This window comes from Schistocerca cancellata, chromosome 6 (genome assembly GCF_023864275.1).
Source record: "Schistocerca cancellata isolate TAMUIC-IGC-003103 chromosome 6, iqSchCanc2.1, whole genome shotgun sequence".
NCBI lineage: Eukaryota > Metazoa > Arthropoda > Insecta > Orthoptera > Acrididae > Schistocerca > Schistocerca cancellata.
In genome coordinates this window covers 604917748-604939700 of record NC_064631.1, presented here as the reverse complement: position 1 = coordinate 604939700, position 21953 = coordinate 604917748, and the positions used below count along the sequence as shown (strand labels likewise).

Here is a 21953-nt window from a genome sequence, read left to right as displayed (position 1 = left end):
GTCTCATCATCTTTCATTTTAGAAATGTTTTTCCCACGTGGAATGTTTCCTTCTATATATATATATATATATATATATATATATATATATATATATATATATATACTTTGCTTCATAACTTGAATGAATTTCAAAAACATTATATAGAAACAAATATATTTTGAAAAATATCAAGGAAGAATACTTTACAGTGAATGCTAAAACATTTTTCCTTTTATCACAACACTTCTTCAAAAAGGAAAATAAAAAATCAGTCAAATAAACAACTAACGAGTTACTACTTGACTTCGTGCACACCAGTCTCTGCACACAGCAAATTAAAGTGAACTTGCTCAATTGGCTTTGTCAGGAGATCAGCCAACTGAGTCTTTCCATCAAATGTTCCTACATAATTTCACCATTCAGGAATCTTTCATGAGCATAAAAGTGTCAGACCTCAATATGTTTTGATTGATGAAGATATTCACGGTTTTTTGCTAATTTTAATGCGCTTGCGTTGTTAATATGAGGTGTTGGAGGTTGTCCCAGCATTTCAACCAATTCATTTAATAAATGAAATAACCAAATTAATTCTTTGGCTCCTTCACTTGCTGAAATAATTTCTGCTTCAGTTGTAGATGTAGCCACAACCTTCTGCAGCTGATTTGTCCATGATATTACCCCACCAGAGTACTTTGCCACAATGCTGATTGTTCAACATCTTGTCTGCTTGTTGCCAGTGAAATCAGCATCACTGCAAATTCACAAATTTTCATCCCTTTCATAGATAGTGCCATAATTAAATGTGCCTTTCAGACACTGGAATTTGCATTTCACTTGATTCCAGTCCCCAGTGGTTGGTTTTTACATAGCTCAAGCAACTTTATTCACTGCACAAGTTACATCTGGATGAGATGCTATTGAGAAATGCATAAGATATCCAGTTGCCTCGCGATAGGGGACAAAGGACAAAACTGCTTCATTTTGGTCATTTTCTTCATATCCAATGGGAGTTGAAGTCATGTTGGACTTCGGCATTCAAAATCTTTGCAACATTTGTTTCATGTATTTTTCTTGACTTAGCGTAATCACTCAATCTTCATTTTGCTTTATTTTTTTGCTGAGAAAATTGTCAAAGGTCACCATTGTTATATCAAATTCACGTTATAAAGTGTACAGAAAAGCTGTAATTTCATTTTTCTCATTGCCTACAATTAGACCCTTATCAACATAAATTGCTACATAAACTGTATTTCTGTTGCATTTATGATAAAGCTAACAAGGATCTGCAGCACTGTTTTTAAAACCTGCTTTATTCATGACTCCCATAAAATGTTTGTTCCAGCAGCATGGTGCTTGTCTGAGTCCATAGACACTCCGTTTCAAGAGACACACTTGATGTGTATATTTTTGAAGCCTTTCGGTTGTTCCAAATACGCTTCATCTTGAAGTATTCCATTCAAAAAGGCTGTCTTCAAATCAAATTGTATCAACACCATATTCATTGAAGCAACTACCACTAGCAAAACTTGAATTGTGTCATAACGTGCAACAGGACTAAATGCATCTTCATAATCAGTTCCTTCTTGCTGAATATACCCTTTAGCAACTAATTGGGCTTTGAAATGAGTGCTTCCATCAGCTGTTGTACTCTTTTATGTAGAACCCAGTGATATGGCAATAGTTTGGTATTCGTGAGATGTCCAACTAATACCCATATTTTGTTTCTCTTTGGTGCTTCCATTTCTTCATTAATAGCCTGCATTTGTTTTTCCTTTTCATTTGACTGCAATATTTCAGTAAAACAGTTTGGATCTTTATGTCCACAACACTAACTTTCGTTAGCATCAAGAAAGAACTTGCCACTTTCTATACAAGCTGGTTTTCTTTGTTGTTTTCTACTCTCCAATTTACCTTCACCAGAAAATTCAGGTGCTTTGGCTTTCTGGAATTCTGTTGATTCTATATTATTGTCATCTGATACTTGACTTCTTCCAGAACCAAGTGCATTAAATTTTTCTTCAGGTGTTTTGGCTTTCTGGAATTCTGTTGATTCTATATTATTGTCGTCTGATACTTGACTTCCTCCAGAACCAAGTGCATTAAATTTTTCTTCACTTTGACTTCCTGTGGAAGCAGAGTGCCAAGGAATATCAAATTTGATATGGTCGCTACTTAAATTACAAACTATTTCTGGCTTAAATTTTACATCATGACTCAAGATCGCTTTCTTTTTTGAAGGCATCCAGAGCCTAAATCCATCTTTGTCATTAACATACCCAACACGTTGACCTACAACAGTTTTATCATCAAAATTTGAATGAAAATGTTGGTTTATGTGAACCTAGAAACCCGTACAAAAAATTCTGAGGTGATGAAGTTTACATACTAGTCAGTTGTACCACACCTCATAAGGAAATTAGTCTGCAACTGGATACCTTCCAATACAGTTTAAAATATAAACTGCTGTATTGCAACCTTCTGGCCACAATCGTCCTGATAGTTTGCTCACATTCAGCATTGAACTTGCAGCTTCAACAGTTGTTCTCTTTTCACGTTCGGCCAAATCATTTTGTTTAGGAGTATAGGATGCAGGAATCAGTAAGTCTGTTCCCTTATCTATGAGCAATTCCTTACCTCTGTTGTTATTAAATTCCTTACTCCATCTCACATCTGAACTGTTTAACAGCATGACCTTTGGATGGAGCTTCATTAAAAAAATTGTTTAAGCACTTCATACACTTCATTTTTGTGCTTCAAAAAGAAAGTCCAACGAAATTTACTGAAATCACCCGCAAAACGTACATAATATCCAGCACATCTAAATTACTCTGTAATCATTGGTCCGTTGACTCATGCCTGGATTAATTTTCCAGTAACTGTGGAGTGATTTGCTCATTGTCTTAATGGTAGTCATTGAATCTTTCCTAATGGACAACCATCACTAAGTTCATCCTTACAGCCTTCTACACTGATGTTAAGTTTCTTGAAGATTTTCTTGACTTCTTGTTTATTCTGGCGACTGAATCTTTCATGGTACATTTGTAATGTTTCAGAAGATGTCACTAAGTTCACTTAATTACCTTTTTCTGGCCTAACAGCATGCTTATTCAACACATACAGACCATTTTCCACTTAGCCTGTCATGACGATGTTGCTGCTGGCTTTTCCCCAGTCCTAACACTTTTCCTGTCACATGCAGCTGCTCTGGCTGAGAACAAATGAGCATTTTCATGGGGGACATGTAAAACATTTTCCATTCTAGCACTGTACCATCTATTATTTCATCTTATTTTGATGCAGACAATTCCTTGACCAAAAGCATGCATATTAGTAACTTGCTTTCCTAATGAAACCATCCAGGAATATCAAATTCACTGTACAAAACAAAGTGTTGTTTAGTCAGAGTGATATGCTTCAAAGCACTGCTATCACAATACCATTTATTTACGTCAATACAATTTATACTAGATGAATCCATGGCGCATGAAGTAAATACAGAGTTACCACTCGCCTTCTCTTCTTGCAGTATGCTATTGTAGTCAGTATGTTCAGTGGACACTCTGTTGCCCAATGACTTAGTTGTTTACATTTATTGCACAGAAATTTTTGTTTTATTTGCTCTTTAGACATCTTCTTCTTCTGTTTGTTAGAAATGATAAATGCAGTAATGTCCATTGCATTTTCTTCACACAATTCAGTGGTACAAAGTTTTTCAATTTGTACGTTCAAACTCTGATTTTCCACTGGTATTCACCCATTTAATATTCTTCTAGATGACATGTTCTCTTCACGTTTCATTAAGTCATCATTTAGATCTGCAAATAACTTCTCAGGTTAGCCACATGTGTGCTAATATCTTCTGCTTTGTTGTGTTTGACCCGAAAAAAGTTTTCAGTTAACAAGTTCAAAAGTTGTGTGCTGCTACATTCAAATCAGGCACATAGTTTACCCATATTTCTTTATCATTTTTGCACATCAACATAAGTTCAGCAACTGGTTTGCTTAGCGCACTTGCTATTAGACTTGCTACTTTCAAGTCATTCTTTTGCCATTCTGCATATGCTGCCTTCTGTTCAGTAGTAGGATCCTGAGGCAACACAACAGGTTCGCACATCAGATAACAATGTCTTCGAGTTCCTCTGAACAGAGTGCCATAGATGTGCCATTTCCATTTTGCCCTCCAGATTTATCTATATTCATGCTATAATCTCCATAGTCTTGTGCCAGCACACATTGATTGAATCAATTTTTATGCCAAGAAAGCTGTATTTTGTTCTTTTCACATCAGTCTGTGTTCATAAACTGTTGTAAATTATAAAGTCTGCTACACAGTTTTAGTTACAGATGGTATATTTTTTCAGGATACAGCTTTAAATCATTACTTGAATGATCTTCAATACAGTAAATGCTAAAACATTTTCCCTTTTATCACAACATTAGTACTGTAGTCACAGTCACCTCTTCACCTCTACGTGATACCAATCCTGTATTCCTCTGGTGATGGATACTTAGGTTACCACTCAGTGCCCCAATTGCCAGTTTCTGTGGCTGCTACCCTTCAGACAGTGTCATCGTGAACTTTCACTAGAATCACAGCCACTGTCCATGTATCAGCCACTCCAGAAGGCCCAGCTTCCATAGCTCATCACCACTACGACGATCGTGGGCTTCGTCATAATGGCATCTGCTATGCATCATTACAGAAGGCCATTTCAGTTGTACTCATGTGCAGAACTTTGTCCTCCAAAACTGTACTGAGTTAATTGTGAATAAACAGACAGTTGTTACTTCAATGCATGTGTTTAAATCACACACTTGACACACCACTTGGCCAAGGCTTACGATACCCATTCTATGCTTGTATCATCTTCCCATTACCCCTCCAAGTCAAGATCACTTTTTAACCCTATCAGCTGGCATGATTTGGAAATTCCAGTAGTTAAGTGTGTGTGTTTGTTTAGCTCTGAAGGATGGCTTTGTGCAAAAATTAAGTTGTTTTATTTTTTTTCTCTCTTTGCTTATTCTATTTGCTAAGTAGTTATTTGACTTCTGTAACATATTATACCTCATCTTGGATTTCCCAACAAAGGAAAATTAGTTTATAACAGTCTAATGCTAGTTATCAATGGTTTCTAACAGCTTCTTCACTTTGTTCATATATGTATTGACTTGTTTCACATCCTTGAAACCTCTTCTCCATGTTGAGATCCACAGAACACAGAGAATGAATTAATGTTGTGATTTCTTGCTTGCATTTAGCATTATTTATTTGCGTAATAAAGACTTTCTGTTCTTATTTACTAGCCGATATCCAGATGCTCCAAAGTGAGAAGAACATAAATAATGGTCTGCCATATACTGATTTCCAAAAAACTGAAATTGAACAGGTAAGTATTTATATTAAGAAGCAAAATGGGAGTAAAAGGATAAAATGAATTAAACAGTATTTTGATCTCAAAAATTCAGTTTAGACTGTGCCAAAAGATAGTACTCTAGAACGTAGACTATGAAACAAGAGTCCATATACAAATGAATGTAAATATATTTTGATATGAACTAATACACTTTTGCTGTCACACAAGATGTTGATGGTGATAATAACAACATTAAAAATATTTTATTCACGACCAAATGATTCACTCCATATGTACAAAACATCAGTTCCTGATACACAACAAATTCTGCTGAATATGTAATTGATTAACATCTGGTAAGATTACTCATAAACATTTTGCGGTTATTTACATATGTTTTTAAAACACTTCTCATTGTGCATGTAACTTATATTCACCTAATGTGTAAAAGTGCTTTTGTAGAAGGAATTTCTTAAGCTGATATATAAGCTTCCTTGTGGTGATAGTCATAAGTATAGGGGGCAGTTTATTGGCTGATTTTAATCCTGTGTGTTGTGAACCTTTTATGTAGTATACTATTATGTGGCTGCTAAAGTAAAATTTTTCTTTGTGACATTGTGTGAAATTTTGATTTTATTCATCTCATGACGTACATTTGCAATCCATTTGGTTTGTGTACAGGAGACATGTTAAAAATTTATAATACAATTATAATGGTTTTTACACTAATAAATAATAGGACTAAAATAAATAAGAACACTATAATGATATTTTTTTGGGATATGTAAAACAACTTATCCCTCTCAAATTTCCAGTGACCTGCTTGAATTCATCCACTGAGTAATAACATTTCAGTGCCTTATATAGCTTTCTTTAAGTGGACTTAAATTCATCTGCATTAACTTGTTCTCTTTTAATTTATTATAAATTTTCATCCCAATGTGTTGTTGCCCCTGGGCATACAGTTTGAGGCCGATGGTGGTAAACATAAAATTTTCTTTGTTTCTTGTATCATGTGAATGAACAAAAAACGATGGCAGAGTTCATGTTTTTAAAAAATTTCCCATTTCATTGTGGCAGGCTGTTACAGCAACTGGTTTAAAAGTGTTTCAGAAGAAAAACTTGAGACTGATTTTGTTCTGCAATAATGTTTTTAATTTTGCTAAATAATGGGTGACGTGGTTCTTTATGATTTACAGTGCACATATTTTTTAATTATTTTTTTTAGTACTTTTAAAATCTGCACTATATTTATCGAGATACCCTCAAGAAACACCACCTTACGTAATAATGGATTCAAAGTAGATTTATATACTAATTTTCATGTGTCCATGTCAGTTGCAGTAGATAATATTTGCACTGAAAGTGCAAAGCTACTCAAGTTGTTTGCTAGGTACTCAACTTGTGCCTGCTAGCTCAAATTTTTAACCAGATTTAATCCTAAGGATTTGACTGAGGCAACTTCTTCTATATTTCGGTTGTTGTAAATAATCTTAATTGCTCATAGTTTGAGTGTCTGGTTTTGAATTGCATCATGCAAGGTACTGAGGATACCAATCACAGACTTAGGAATTTTTTTCCAAGTCCTGATTTTCAACTAAGGCAGAACTATCTTTTGCGAACAGAACTGATGGGGAGCTGATATATAATTGTACGCCAGTTACATAGAAGAGAAATAGGACTGAGTCTATTATGGAGTCTTGTGGAAGTGACTGAGATTTTTTTTTCTGTCACATTTAAATAGATGCTAACTCTTTGATTTCTATTTGATAAGTAGGATTTGAGCCACTGTAGGCCACTGCCTCTAATTCTGTACTTTTCAAGTTTGTAAATAAGCAATGCATGTTTTACAGAACCAAATGTCTTTGTGTGCTTACAGAAAATAATGCTGCCACATTATTGCTCTTGTCTAATGATGTACTTATTTTCTCATTGAAACTGTTCACGGCATCTGTGGTATTTTTCCCTTGTGTTGTGTTGCTTTATTAACTTTGGTGGGTATGCCATCCCAATGTGCAGAGTTTTTGTTTTTTAATGCTAGGATTTCATTTTCTATAACCTTCATAGAAACTTTTGTAAGGTGTTTGGCCAAAAGGATTTACTTTGTTGTGATAATCTGTTACATTTACAGCAGACTTTGCTACATTTATAAAGAATTCATTAAAGCACACTCATATTTGAGTCAGACTTACAATAGTGTTTCCTTCAATATTAATTTTTGAAATTTCTTGGTTGCAGGCTTTAATGCCTAACTCAGATGGAATGACTGGCCACACTACCTTTGTCTTATTTTTATGGTTTAAAATTTGCCACTTATTTGCCAATTGTTTTGCTGCCTTAACAATTCTTTTAAATATAATTTACAGGATATAACATGTTGAATGAAATCAGCGTCTTTATTATATTTTAATTCTCTGTAAAGTTGCCTTTTCCTTTCATTGGAATTTTTATTCTTTGAGGGATCCACTGTAATTTATTTGTAACTTTGCTGCTGCAGAGTCTAGGTGAAAATGTTTCATAGACACCAAGAAAACTATTTAGGATTTTTTAAAATTTTTATTCACTTGACTTACAATGATCAAAAGACTATTTTTTCTCTTTTAGCTTATTACTAAATATTAATGAGTTTTCTTTGCTAAAGGTTTTCATATTTCTGCCTGTGGCAGCTCAATGAACAATGCATAATTATATGAAATACCTTAATGTAGACAAAATTTACACACATCTTTATTCCTTGGTAGTTTCAAAGAAATTCAGTTTGAATGAATGTTTCTTTACCAAGTCAGTGAATTTTGAAGTATAAGTACTATCACATGTGATATCAATATTTAGATCAGCAGCTATTAGAATTTTTTTCTCTACAGAGGTCTTCTAGCATAAACTTAGATAACAACAATTCTGTTGTTAACCTCCCTGGGATTCTGTATATTGAAACTACTATAACATTTACTGGTAAGTCCACTACTTCTACACAACAGCTGTAAAACAGACATTATTCATTTAAATAATTAAAACAATTTCTGGTTTCATAATTTTTATCACTATGCAGAAACATACACCAACCTCCACCTAACTTGTTTTCTCTGCAAAAGCTGCTTCCTAACCCGAAATTCCCAATTTTGTTTAAAATTTTAATTGTGTTCTCAGTAAAACAATGCTCATTTAAACAAACAGCTCTAATATTTGCACATTCTGACAGAATGATTTCCAATTTGTTTATTTTGGAGCTTGTTTGAAGTGTCAGTGTTTAAACCAATTATGTTCCAGTTCATAACATTTCTACTTTGACTATTACTTATACGCTGCAGCACATTTATTGCCAGATAATAGTTTGGTTCTGTCTTTCTTATTTCTACAGAAGTTTTTTCACCCCACCACTGCTTACCAGCCCTTATTTTCTATAGCTTGGCGAGATCAGTGGACATATTGCTTAATTTTTTGAGCCTAACCTATTAAGATGTTAACCATCTTTGGAAAGACACTTTGCACTTAGATATTTGTTGGGATTAATGAAAATGACTCCTAGTTTATTGCATTGTTCTTTAATATTACCATTTATTCACTGCACGTAGCTATCACTCACCAATATCCTTTACACAGTACCACTGGCTATTATTTTGGGACTCATGTAGAGGCTTCTGGACATTTGGATAAGGTTCCTTATGTATTTTACAATTTCTTCTTCACTGTTGCTTTGAAGGGAATTTATTTGCACTTGGATAAAAACATCTTTTGGGTTCCTGTTATGCTTATCTGTTACACTCCCTCTTGAATTTAAGATGTTGTTTAAATGTTCATGCAACTGATGCATCCTGATGCCTGGTCAGACATCAAATGTCGATTTTGGTGACATGTTTTTTAACAATGAGTAATCTATGATAAAAAATTGATTTTCTGTCTTACTGTGATGCTTCTTTTTGTTTTTCGTGTACGTTATACTGGTCCACTTATATTTGTTTAGTTCTTCCATATCTTCAGTTTCTTTTTCTTCCATAATGGTAACTGGGTTGTTTTTTATTGATCAATTATATCACTCTACGCATTTGCTGATGTACATCTATTTACCATCAGAGTTTTTTCACAAAGAAGTTTTCACATTCTAATGCAATATTTTCCTGCTTTATCAGCATCACTTCTTTTTTCAGAGCATCAGTGTTACCTTGAAGAACACAAATAATTTCACCTTTAGAACTTAACGTGCATGTTAATCACATATTATGCCACTTATACAGTTGAGGCATGTCCACTGAATATTGTCATTTATAAATTTCATACACATTTTTGCATACTTAAAATATAGCCAAAAGTTGAACTTAATGCACTGAATTCCTTTGACTACATGTTTTTCACATTTCCTGCATGAGGAACCATTTCATTTCAACTAACTGTGGATCATTGTATCACTGCATAATCTTCCTGGTGCCATTCTGCCTACATACCATGCCATGTCCTTTCAAAGGGACCATCCCAGCATTTGCCTTCAGAGATTTAGGGAAATCATGGAAAATATAACTCTGCATGGGTGAACATGGATTTGAACCATCACACTCCAGAGTGCAAGTCCAGTGCGTTAACAACTCCATCACCTTGCTTGGTACAAGGTTCTGGAAACAGCCCACAGCATTATTCCTTGTATTTAGCTCCACAGATTCATATAGCACTTTTTTGAAGAATTCCTAGCTTTTATAGAGATTTGCTTTGGTTGTTGCCCCCAAATTTCTATTCCACAGTTCAGGTGTGCGGAAAATAAAGTGTGGTGTGCTGTCTTTAGAACTACAGTATCTTTGGAAAACTTGCTATCATTAACTGCAAATATATGCTTAGATAAATTATATGCTAAAGAGCCATCATCCACACCCCATTTCAGACTGCTTTGAATGGTTAAACCAAGGAATTTACACTATTTTTTTTTCCATTTCACTATCAAAGTACAGTTTAATTTCATTGAGTCTGTTGTTGTTGAACTTCATGAGATGTGTACTACTGATGTTTTCATTTAGGTGGCTTTCATTTAAATACTGAAAAATTTCAGTTGTCACAGTATTGCAATGGGTCTGTGGTGTCAATAGGTCGTATCGACCATGAACAACATGATCTCTGACTGAGATCGGACAGTCAAGCCGCCATGTTATTCTAGCAGTCTGCATTTATGTCTCTTGCTGTGTACATGTGTACGACTACTGTGGAAATATATATTTATGTGCAGATATTTGTGGGACACTTTGTTCAGTATACCTGTACACGCATCCCATTTCCATACTGGTGACCCTGAAGTTTGCACGTCTTCCGCAACTACCGCGCCGAGTGTTGTAGCATCAACAGGTTATATGCACGCCACCATGGCTGCCTCACCCAATTCTTTGTTAGAAGATTTGGAAGCTCCACAATGATCGCCGGACCTTTTCATTCCTTCACCAATGACCATTTCTACATTAATTCACAGCGATTCGTGATCTCCAGCCACATTAACCTCAAACTTTGTCGCTCTACAATGGTCGAGTGCTACACTGCTAACACAAACAATGGACTCTGGTTTCATGTCGCTGGACTGTGCTCGCCAACGTGTGAAGTTTGAAGTGAACAATATTCAGAACTGTGTACCTACTGATCGATCGTATGATGATCAAAGCGATCTACATTCACACACGTACTTTGACTCTCAACGGGCCGCAACGATAGTTATTGTAGTGCCGTGTGCAGTGCTGCCATTACCCCAAAACACACCCGGACACTATCAACTGTAACCTGGTCTGGTTTTGCCTCATTTGCAAACTAATATAGGACATTTTAATGTGCACAATTCTCCATACTCACCCCCCAAGACCGATTGCTCAAGTTTTTGACCACGTCGGTTTGAGTGCATTGTTCGGTGTTTCGCCTTCCAATGGCATCTTACCACATCGAAGTGACTTTCTGCGAGTTCCACTGGTCATTTATAGTCGGACCTCATGGGGCATGTCTTCAGCGTGTGCAGAGAACTCAAACTTTTGTCATACTCCCTCCTGCCACCCCCCACATTCACAGGGGCCCATGGTTCCGGCCGCTCAGCCGCTCGCCTCTCCCACAGCACCGCCCGTGTCTGCCACACCAGCCTTCCGTGTTATTTCTGAGGTGGCTCAATTCAAATCAGTGGCTGTAGCCTACAACCCAGTTTAAGGGACCTCAATGCATACCGTGCAACTGCCCGTTCCCATGGTACCGACCGTGTCAACCGCATGGTGTTTTCGTGACACATCAAGGACAATGTCCACAGTTGCTACGGACATTTTTGCCAGTAACACACCTGTGCCTACCACGCCAGCCTGCTGTGTAGCCTCTCCCATCATGGACCTGATGGTTTTCCAAGAGAACCCAAAGCCGCCTTCGTCCCCACCTCCAAGTCGTGTGACGAAGCTGCCACTTTTATACAAGGACAACCCAGTGTCGTGATTTGCACTTGTTGATCATCTTTTCGAGTTTCATCATGTGTCAAATGACAACTCTAAATTCCTGTGTCTCGTCACACACCTCCGTGATCATTCAGACTTAACTTGTGATCTACTCCTCTTGCCAGTGCCTCCACTGAAATACGAGTTTGTGAAGAAGACGATCATTGAACGACTCGCCTTCTCACCACAAGAATTAATCATCAAGACCTTGTACAAGGAACACCTGGGGGGCCGAACCCCATCACAACTCTGGCACTGCCTTTGGTTACTTGTGAGTGAGCATACCATGCCAGGCGTCACTCTGTGGGTGGTGTGGTCTGCCAAGCTGCCTACTGACCTACAGATCCACCTGCTACCACACTCCTTCGAGCCAATTGGTTCTCATCTCCGCATCGTAGACCAACTGTGTTCATTGCTATGACAACGCCAGCCAGCTCACCACTCACCGCTAGTTGGCACAACTGCTCCCGCTTACCGGCCTTCTGCTGGCAGAGGCAGAGCTCGCTCCACCTCCACACCTTCTACATCACCTGGCAGCATCCATTCACTCTCTCCACCATCCGAGCACTCCAGGATCACCCACACGCCATATATACCAGTATACATGCCAGAACAAATTGACGAGGACAAGCCTCCTCTGTTTCCGCAAACACCACCACCACCACCACATCCGGCTCATCCGTACTGCTGGTACCAGAAGGTTTTCAGCGAGGACGCTAAGAATTGCCGGTTACCTTGCAAACACCGACCACAGGATCTAAAAGACACTGAGTCCTGCGGGTAACCCCACGGGCGTCCTCATACATTGCACTCCATCCACTCGTCTACCCTGCTGAGCAGTCATTTGTACGTGACTGACATTTTGTCATGGCTCAGTTTCCTAGTCGACACTAGTGCTGACGTGTCTATCATACCTACATCGATGGCTCTCCCCGTCTTTTCACTGAAGAGGTCACTTCTACGAGCTGTCAACGCATCAACATTATAAACCTCAGGCTCTGTCAAAGTTACGGTGTACCTATCTCATTCTCTGTGTTTTCAGTGGACTTTCTACATTGCCAACATTGATGAATCAATTCTCTGTATAGATATTTTGTCCCATTACAAACTCTCTCTGAATGAATTTCAGGGTTCAGTGCGACACCATTCCACTAACACTCAGATACTGTGCTCCTGCACTTATGTTCTCCACTCTGCTTCTCTCGTGACAGGTGAGTTAGTATGCGAGTGTTCTGCCCTTGTGGGTGACATTGTGACCTGTGTAACTAATCTACTGTTAGAATACAACTCAGTGGAACAGCTCCACTGGGACAACACTGAGCTGAAAAACGCATCACACACACCTACAATGAGCTTGTCATGGCTCGTAACTCACTGCTAAAACTACAGTCCACAGTTCTGCCACCTAATCGAGCTTCTAATGCCTAGACCAGCTCAGACACTCATCAGGTTCGTCCAAACACATTAATTGTGTGTGACAATTTGCTTCCGGTAGACTCAGCACCACCGACGCCCTCGCCACGTTCAGTGCCTTGTGTTTCAAACAGTGCTTCTAATGACAGTCGTGCGCGCAACGCAACCACGCACACTGCTCAAGCAGCCGCTCTGCGTGTTGATAAACATTCCCCCTCTCTCACACGCCAGTTACGTGACTTGGCAGCCATCACTGTTCCACGCGCGACGCCAACGCCGCTCTCGCCCGCACCAGTTATCAAGTGCAAGGTTGACAGCAAACACTCACCGCGTGTTCCGACCTGCTCCTTGTTGCATGTGCAGCCGCCCTCTCCACACAAGCCACGTACTAGGCATGTGACTTTCGGGTTGCCCTTTCCCACTTGCGCTAACAGCTTCACCTCATCGTGCCCTACTTGTCCAAAAACTTCACGTCAGGGCAATGATCAGTCTCGTGTGCAGTTCTCAGTTTCTTCCATCACTGATGGAACGATGCACAAGATAGTTACCGCCGCTGGCCCTCCTATTAGGCACAAGGTTAGACGCCTCAACCCTATTAAGTTGCATGCAGCCAGGCAGCAAATTAACCAACTTTTGGCGGCAGGTATCCTGCAACCGCCAGACAGCAACTTGTCTTCACCGATTCACCTCACCCTCAAACACAATGGTTCTTTCCGAATGTGCAGTGATTACAGATGTCTAAATGCTCGTACCCTCATGGATATTACCCTGTGCCTAACATACATGATTTCACTCATATGTTATTGGGCGCTAAAATTATTGACTGTAAACGTGCCTACCACCAGATTCCCATAGCACCAGAAGACATTCCTAAAACAGCTATTACCATGCCGCTTGGTTTGTTCCATTACAACTTCATGCCATTCGGCCTGAAAAATGCAGCGCAAACGTGGCAGCGATTCATTGACTCCATCTTACGACAGTTCGAGTTTTTGCTTTGCATATCTGGAATAAATACTCATTTTCAGCAAGTTGGCTGAGGAACATAAAAATCATTTATCTGTGCTCCCTGCTGCCGTTGGATAAGCAGCTGCAGCAGCAAGTCATATACTCTTAGCTCACTTATTTGTTACGTAGTTTAATTCTTAATTTCTTTGCGTGTTTTTGGTATTTGTGTTGTTTAATTCATAAATTTCGGGCGTATTGTAGTATTTGAGAGTTGTAGCATCGCGTTTTAGTACCTGAATAGTGTAAAATCGCGTAGTCTCCTTCCGCCGCGGAGCAGTGTGTCAGCAGTGCGCAAATAGCAGCATTACTGCATTTACTAGACAATCTTGTATCTTAATAACCGTTTAAATTTTGTGTCAAATTGTTTGTGCTCTTGTAGATTAGTTCAGACGTTCTTTGCACAACAGTTTTTAGCATGGATAGGGACTGCAACTGCTGTGTTCGGATGTAGGCTGAGTTGGCATCCCTTAGCTCCCAGCTTCAGGTAGTGTTGGCTTCGGTCACACAGCTTGAGGCTGTTGCCAATGGGCATCACTGTGGGGGTCCGGATGGGGGTTTGTCGGGGACGACCAGCTCGTCCCACGCATCCCCCGATCGGACTACGACTGTGGCTGCCCGGGATACTGCCCACATTGAGGCTGATCCCTCACCTGTGGTAGAGTGGGAGGTCGTCTCGAGGTGTGGCAGGGGGCGAAAGACATTCTGGAGGGCTGAACGGAAGGCCTCTCCAGTTTGTCTGATGAACCGGTTTCAGGCTCTGTCTCAGGCTGATACTGATCTTCGGCCGGACATGGTTGCTTGTCCTGTTCTAGAGGTTGCCCCTCAGTCTGCAAGATCCGGGCGGTTGCAGAGGGTGGGCTTACTGGTAGTTGGGAGCTCCAACGTCAGGCGCGTAATGGGGCCCCTTAGGGATATGGCAGCAAGAGAGGGGAAGAAAACCAATATGCACTCCGTGTGCATACCGGGGGGGAGTCATTCCAGATGTGGAAAGGGTCCTTCCAGATGCCATGAAGGGTACAGGGTGCACCCTTCTGCAGGTGGTCGCTCATGTCGGCACCAATGATGTGTGTCGCTATGGATTGGGGGAAATCCTCTCTGGCTTCCGGCGGCTATCTGATTTGGTGAAGACTGCCAGTCTCACTAGTGGGATGAAAGCAGAACTCACCATCTACAGCATCGTCAACAGGATTGACTGCGGACCTTTGGTACAGAGCCAAGTGGAGGGTCTGAATCAGAAGCTGAGACAGTTCTGCGACCGTGTGGGCTGCAGATTCCTCGACTTGCGCCATAGGGTGGTGGGGTTTCGGGTTCCGCTGGATAGGTCAGGAGTCCACTACATGCAGCAAGTGGCTACATGGGTAGCAGGGGTTGTGTGGCGTGGACTGGGCAGTTTTTTAGGTTAGATGGCCTCGGGCAAGTACAGAAAGGGCAGCAGCCTCAAAGGGTGCGGGGCAAAGTCAGGACATGCGGGGGCCAAGCAGCAATCGGTATTGTAATTGTAAACTGTCGAAGCTGCATTGGTAAAGTACCGGAACTTCAAGCGCTGATAGAAAGCACCGAAGCTGAAAGCGTTATCGGTACAGAAAGCTGGCTGAAGCCAGAGATACATTCTGCTGAAATTTTTACAAAGGCACAGACAGTGTTTAGAAGGGATAGATTGCATGCAACTGGTGGTGGCGTGTTTGTCACTGTTAGTAGTAGTTTATCCTGTAGTGAAGTAGAAGTGGATAGTTCCTGTGAATTATTATGGGTGGAGGTTACACTCAACAACCGAGCTAGGTTAATAGTTGGCTCCTTTTACCGACCTCCCGACTCAGCAGCTTTAGTGGCAGAACAACTGAGAGAAAATTTGGAATACATTTCACATAAATTTTCTCAGCATGTTATAGTCTTAGGTGGAGATTTCAATTTACCAGATATAGACTGGGACACTCAAATGTTTAGGACGGGTGGTAGGGATAGAGCATCGAGTGACATTATACTGAGTGCACTATCCGAAAATTACCTCGAGCAATTAAACAGAGAACCGACTTGTGGATATAACATCTTGGACCTACTGATAACAAACAGAACCGAACTTTTCGACTCTGTAAGTGCAGAACAGGGAATCAGTGATCATAAGGCCGTTGCAGCATCCCTGAATATGGAAGTTAATAGGAATATAAAAAAAGGGAGGAAGGTTTATCTGTTTAGCGTGAGTAATAGAAGGCAGATTTCAGACTACCTAACAGATCAAAATGAAAATTTCTGTTCTGACACTGACAATGTTGAGTGTTTATGGAAAAAGTTCAAGGCAATCGTAAAATGCGTCTTAGACAGGTAAGTGCCGAGTAAAACTGTGAGGGACAGGAAAAACCCACCGTGGTTCAACAACAAAGTTAGGAAACTACTGCGAAAGCAAAGAGAGCTTCACTCTAAGTGTAAACGCAGCCAAAACCTCCAGATAAGCAGAAGCTAAACGATGTCAAAGTTAGCGTAAGGAGGGCTACGCATGAAGCGTTCAGTGAATTCGAAAGTAAAATTCTATGTACCGACTTGACAGAAAATCCTAAGAAGTTCTGGTCTTACGTTAAATCAGTAAGTGGCTCGAAACAGCATATCCAGACACTCCGGGATGATAATGGCATTGAAACAGAGGATGACACGTGTATAGCTGAAATACTAAGCACCTTTTTCCAAACCTGTTTCACAGAGGAAGACTGCACTGCAGTTCCTTCTCTAAATCCTCCACGAACGAAAAAATGGCTGACATCGAAATAAGTGTCCAAGGAATAGAAAAGCAACTGGAATCACTCAACAGAGGAATGTCCACTGGACCTGACGGGATACCAATTCGATTCTACACAGAGTACGCGAAAGAACTTGCCCCCCTTCTAACAGCCATGTACCACAAGTCTCTAGAGAAACGGAAGGTTCCAAATGATTGGAAAAGAGCACAGGTAGTCCCAGTCTTCAAGAAGGGTCGTTGAGCGGATGCGCAGAACTATAGACCTATATCTTTGACGTCGAACTGTTGTAGAATTTTAGAACATGTTTTTTGCTCGCGTATCATGTCGTTTTTGGAAACCCAGAATCTACTCTGTAGGAATCAACATGGATTCCGGAAACAGTGATCGTGTGAGACCCAACTTGCTTTATTTGTTCACGAGACCCAGAAAATATTAGATTCAGGCTCCCAGGTAGATGCTATTTTCCTTGACTTCCGGAAGGCGTTCGATACAGTTCCACACTGTCGCCTGATTAACAAAGTAAGAGCCTACAGAATATCAGACCAGCTGTGTGGCTGGATTGAAGAGTTTTTAGCAAACAGAACACAGCATGTTGTTATCAATGGGGAGACGTCTACAGACGTTAAAGTAACCTCTGACGTGCCACAGGGGAGTGTTATGGGACCATTGCTTTTCACAATATATATAAATGACCTAGTAGATAGTGTCGGAAGTTCCATGCGGCTTTTCGCGGATGATGCTGTAGTATACAGAGAAGTTGCAGCATTAGAAAATTGTAGCGAAATGCAGGAAGATCTGCAACTGATAGGCACTTGGTCCAGGGAGTGGCAACTGACCCTTAACATAGACAAATGTAATGTATTGCGAATACATAGAAAGAAGGATCCTTTATTGTATGATTATATGATAGCGGAACAAACACTGGTAGCAGTTACTTCTGTAAAATATCTGGGAGTATGCGTGCGGAACGATTTGAAGTGGAATGATCATATAAAATTAATTGTTGGTAAGGCGGGTGCCAGGTTGAGATTCATTGGGAGAGTCCTTAGAAAATGTAGTCCATCAACAAAGGAGGTGGCTTACAAAACACTCGTTCGACCTACACTTGAGTATTGCTCATCAGTGTGGGATCCGTACCAGATCGGGTTGACGGAGGAGGTAGAGAAGATCCAAAGAAGAGTGGCACGTTTCGTCACAGGGTTATTTGGTAACCGTGATAGCATTACGGAGATGTTTAGCAAACTCAAGTGGCAGACTCTGCAAGAGAGGCACTCTGCATCGCGGTGTACCTTGCTCGCCAGGTTTCAAGAGGGTGTGTTTCTGGATGAGGTATCGAATATATTGCTTCCCCCTACTTATACCTCCCGAGGAGATCACGAATGTAAAATTAGAGAGATTTGAGCGCGTACAGAGGCTTTCAGACAGTCGTTCTTCCCGCGAACCATACGCGACTGGAACAGAAAAGGGAGGTAATGACCGTGGCACATAAAGTGCCCTCCGCCACACACCGTTGGGTGGCTTGCGGAGTATAAATGTAGATGTAGATGTAGATGTAGACCTCGAAATCCAATGGCATAGAGGTCAACAAAGACAAATTCCAATTGCACCAGCCTTCTGTCACTTTCTTGGTTAAACTGTCTCCACCAATGGAATGCAGCCTCCCAAATCTCGTGTGCAGGCCATCATGACAGTTCTGTCCCCTGGTACTTGCAAATTCCTGGGCACAATAAATTACTAACGTCGTCACCTGCCCTTTTATGCTGCCATGCAGGCCCCGCTGACAGACTCACTGTCGGGTAAACAGACTTCAGGACTCAAACCCGTTTGCTGGACTGCACCTATTCTGGAGGCCTTCAATGCGCTAAAAACTTCTTTAGCTCATGCACTGACACTTGCCCACCTCGACCCCACGGCCAGGTTGTTGATAACTGCGGACGCCATTGACACCGCGGTGGGAGCGGTACCACAGCAACGCAAGGCAGACACAGTTTCTCCTCTTCATTTCTTCTCTAAAAAACTATCAACAGCTCAGAAGAAATACTTCGCTTTCAATAGAGAACTCCTTGAGGTCTACAAGGCTGTCAAACACTTCTGCCTCTCGTGGAGGGTCACTCGTTCATCATCCTCAATGATCACAAACCACTCGCAGATTTATTCTGCAACCCCCCCAAGGATCCACCCCCTCGGCGTTTCCACCACTTTGATCTAGTCTCCCAATTCACAACTGACATTTGCTAGATCAAAGGCATGGACAACATGATCCTAGATTTTTTCTCGCGGATCAATACTATTTCACGCATCATAGACTTATCCAACCTGGCCACCCTACAAGCCTCCGACGAGGAATCTCAAGCTCTCCTTGTGGACCATCAAACATCCCTTGTGTTTACCAAAGCTAAATTCCCTGGTGTTGTGGATGAGGTGTGATGCTACTCTTCTACCGGTACCTTTTGTCTGTTGCTCCCGGCCCCCCTTGTGCCGGCAGGCCTTCGATGTGCTGCATAACTTCGCTCACCGTGGTGTCCACGCCACTACATGGCTCATCTCCAAGCGTTTCATTTGGAAAAATATAAAATGGGACTGTCAGACCCGGGCACATAGCTCCGTCCCCTGTCAACAGAACAAAATTGGCTGCCACCCCACCCCACCAATGGGCAGGTTCAACATTCCCCCAGGACGATTTCACCATGTACTTATCGATCTTATTGGTCCTCTTCCACCATTGTGGGGCCAAAGATACATTCTACCCACAATCGACTGCATGTCCTTCTGAGTAGAGGCAGTTCATTTACCTAACATCACGGTTGAGACCGTGGCCAAGGGTTTCATATACACATTGGTTACTAGTTTCGGTTGTCCGACCACCACCACCACCACCAATCAGGTTTGGCAGTTTGAGTCGTCCCTGTTCACCGTTTTATGTAACATCTGCTGGCATAAAGAAAATTCATACCACAGGCTACCACCAACAAAGCAATGGGTTGGTAGAACGGTGGCACCACACACTGAAAACAGCCCTCAGGGCCATGACTACCTCTTGTCCGAAGCCCTTCCATGGGTGCTCCTGGGCCTCCGCTCAACTTTCAAGCCCGACTTATAGGGAACTATCTCAGAATTCGCTTTTGGGGAGAACTCAGTCCTACCAGGTGAACTCATTCAGCCACAGGTACACAAAGATTTCCCCCCCTGCCCAGATTTCATAAATCGCATGCACACTCATTTCAAACATGCGCGCCTGCACCCACCTATCAGCCACTCCCCACCGGACACTTACGTGCCAACCGCTGTCAACATATCTCCCATGTGATGCTGAGTGATGATTCAGTCTGACAACCACTACAACCACCTTATCTCGGCCTCTTTAAAATCCTCCAGCAGATCGCTACAACTTTCGATATCATCGTCAAAGACTCTCCCCAAACTGTTTTGTTACACTGACTCAAACCAGCATTCGTGGACACCGATGCCCCCCTGCTGGACCCCAATGCCCCCCTGCTGGCTCAGTCAGATTCTTCTAACAACTCTTTCACCAGTCTCTCTCCTGCCGTGGAGTCCAACAACGTTTATCCTTGGGCCACCATGCCAATTTTTTCACCCGATGTCTCCCCATCGCCATTCGCGGGTTTCTCGGATACGTCAACCTCCACCCCGTGTGTGGGTTTCGCAGCTACCTCACCGATTATGGAGACACCCTCTCCCATAATCACCCTGCTCTGCAACATACCCCCCAAACCGCATGGACCACATTTCAAGTGTATCTCTCGATGACCGAGTTCACAATCTACTCACAGACACCACGACCTCGCCACCCGACGATCAGCTAAATTTCAGTGTTGTGCATATGCTCACTCTCCCTCGTGATTGTGACCCAACAACAATCCACGCCTTCATCTTGCCGGACGGCTCGGTTAGCATCTGGGCTTGCCACACCAACACCCTGCCATCCACCATTCCGCCCCCCTGCTCACAGGCCAGCAGCCGCATCATCTGCCCTCGCTGGCTCAGTGACTTCGAGGTTGACCTGCCTGCCATCGTTCCGCCTCCGCACCCTACCCCAGTCGAGGTGGAGGTCCCGGTTGTGCATCTACCATTTCGTACGACCACCAACAGCATCAGTGCCCACACTGTCTCCAGCCAAGACTCACTTGTTGTACTCCGTACTGCAGGGGTGGGGGAGGGGGAGGGGGGGTGCTGTGTGGTCATATCAACCATGAACAACATGCTCATTGACTGAAATTGGACATTCGAGCTGCCATGTTATTCTAACAGTGTGCATTTATGTCTCCTGCTGTGTACATATGTAGAACTACTGTGAAAATTTTTATTTATGTGCAGATATTTGAGGGGCAGTTTGTTCAGTATACCTCTACACGCATCCCGTTCCCATAGGTCTATAGTTCTTTAAATGATTGATTTTTAGGCATGATGGACATATCACCTGCATTCAGAACTACTTAGGAACTTAGAGAATAATATTGAATGTCATTTGCATAAATAAAAAACAGAAGAGGGCCATATACCAAGCCTTATGGCACAACATATTTTATCGTAATAATTTTAGATTTGTGAACACCACTCCAAGTATTAAGCAGTAGTACACACCGTCTAAAGCTTTCTCAAGGTAATGTAATGTTTGAAAACAGTTAATTGCAATTAACTGCACTGTTGCCGTGCTAGTTGATTTATGTGTTTGAAATCTATCATAGTTTTCAAACATTATATTTACTGACAAAAATTTATAATTTGGTTGTAGATGACTTTTTCAACTATTTTGGAGAAGACAGGAAGCACTGAGACTTATCTGTAATTTTCAGTTTTGTATTTGTCAGATAGCGTTAGTGAGCAAGAGTGAACAAACTCTTGGGGAGCTGTTATAGCAACAAGTCAAGTAGGGCTACTCATCAAAAAACAAAAAATATAACATATGTAAGTAAGCATAGCTAAATATGCACAAAAGCACTTAACAGTTGAAGTCAAGTTCAAGTCTGATGATCAGTTCAAGTCAATGGGAAGTTATTATAATTAAATACCTACTCATG

At 41.2% G+C, this 21953-nt stretch overlaps 1 protein-coding gene across 1 annotated transcript in view; it reads left to right on the top strand.

Moving 5' to 3' along the window:
* The window catches only part of LOC126088113 (golgin subfamily A member 8Q-like), a 202781-nt gene that overhangs the window by 139474 nt on the left and 41354 nt on the right, over positions 1 to 21953 (top strand). Inside the window, exon 6 of the mRNA XM_049906211.1 lies at positions 5287 to 5369. Coding sequence (XP_049762168.1) covers positions 5287 to 5369 — 83 coding nt within the window. The remainder of the gene's footprint in view (positions 1 to 5286; positions 5370 to 21953) is intronic.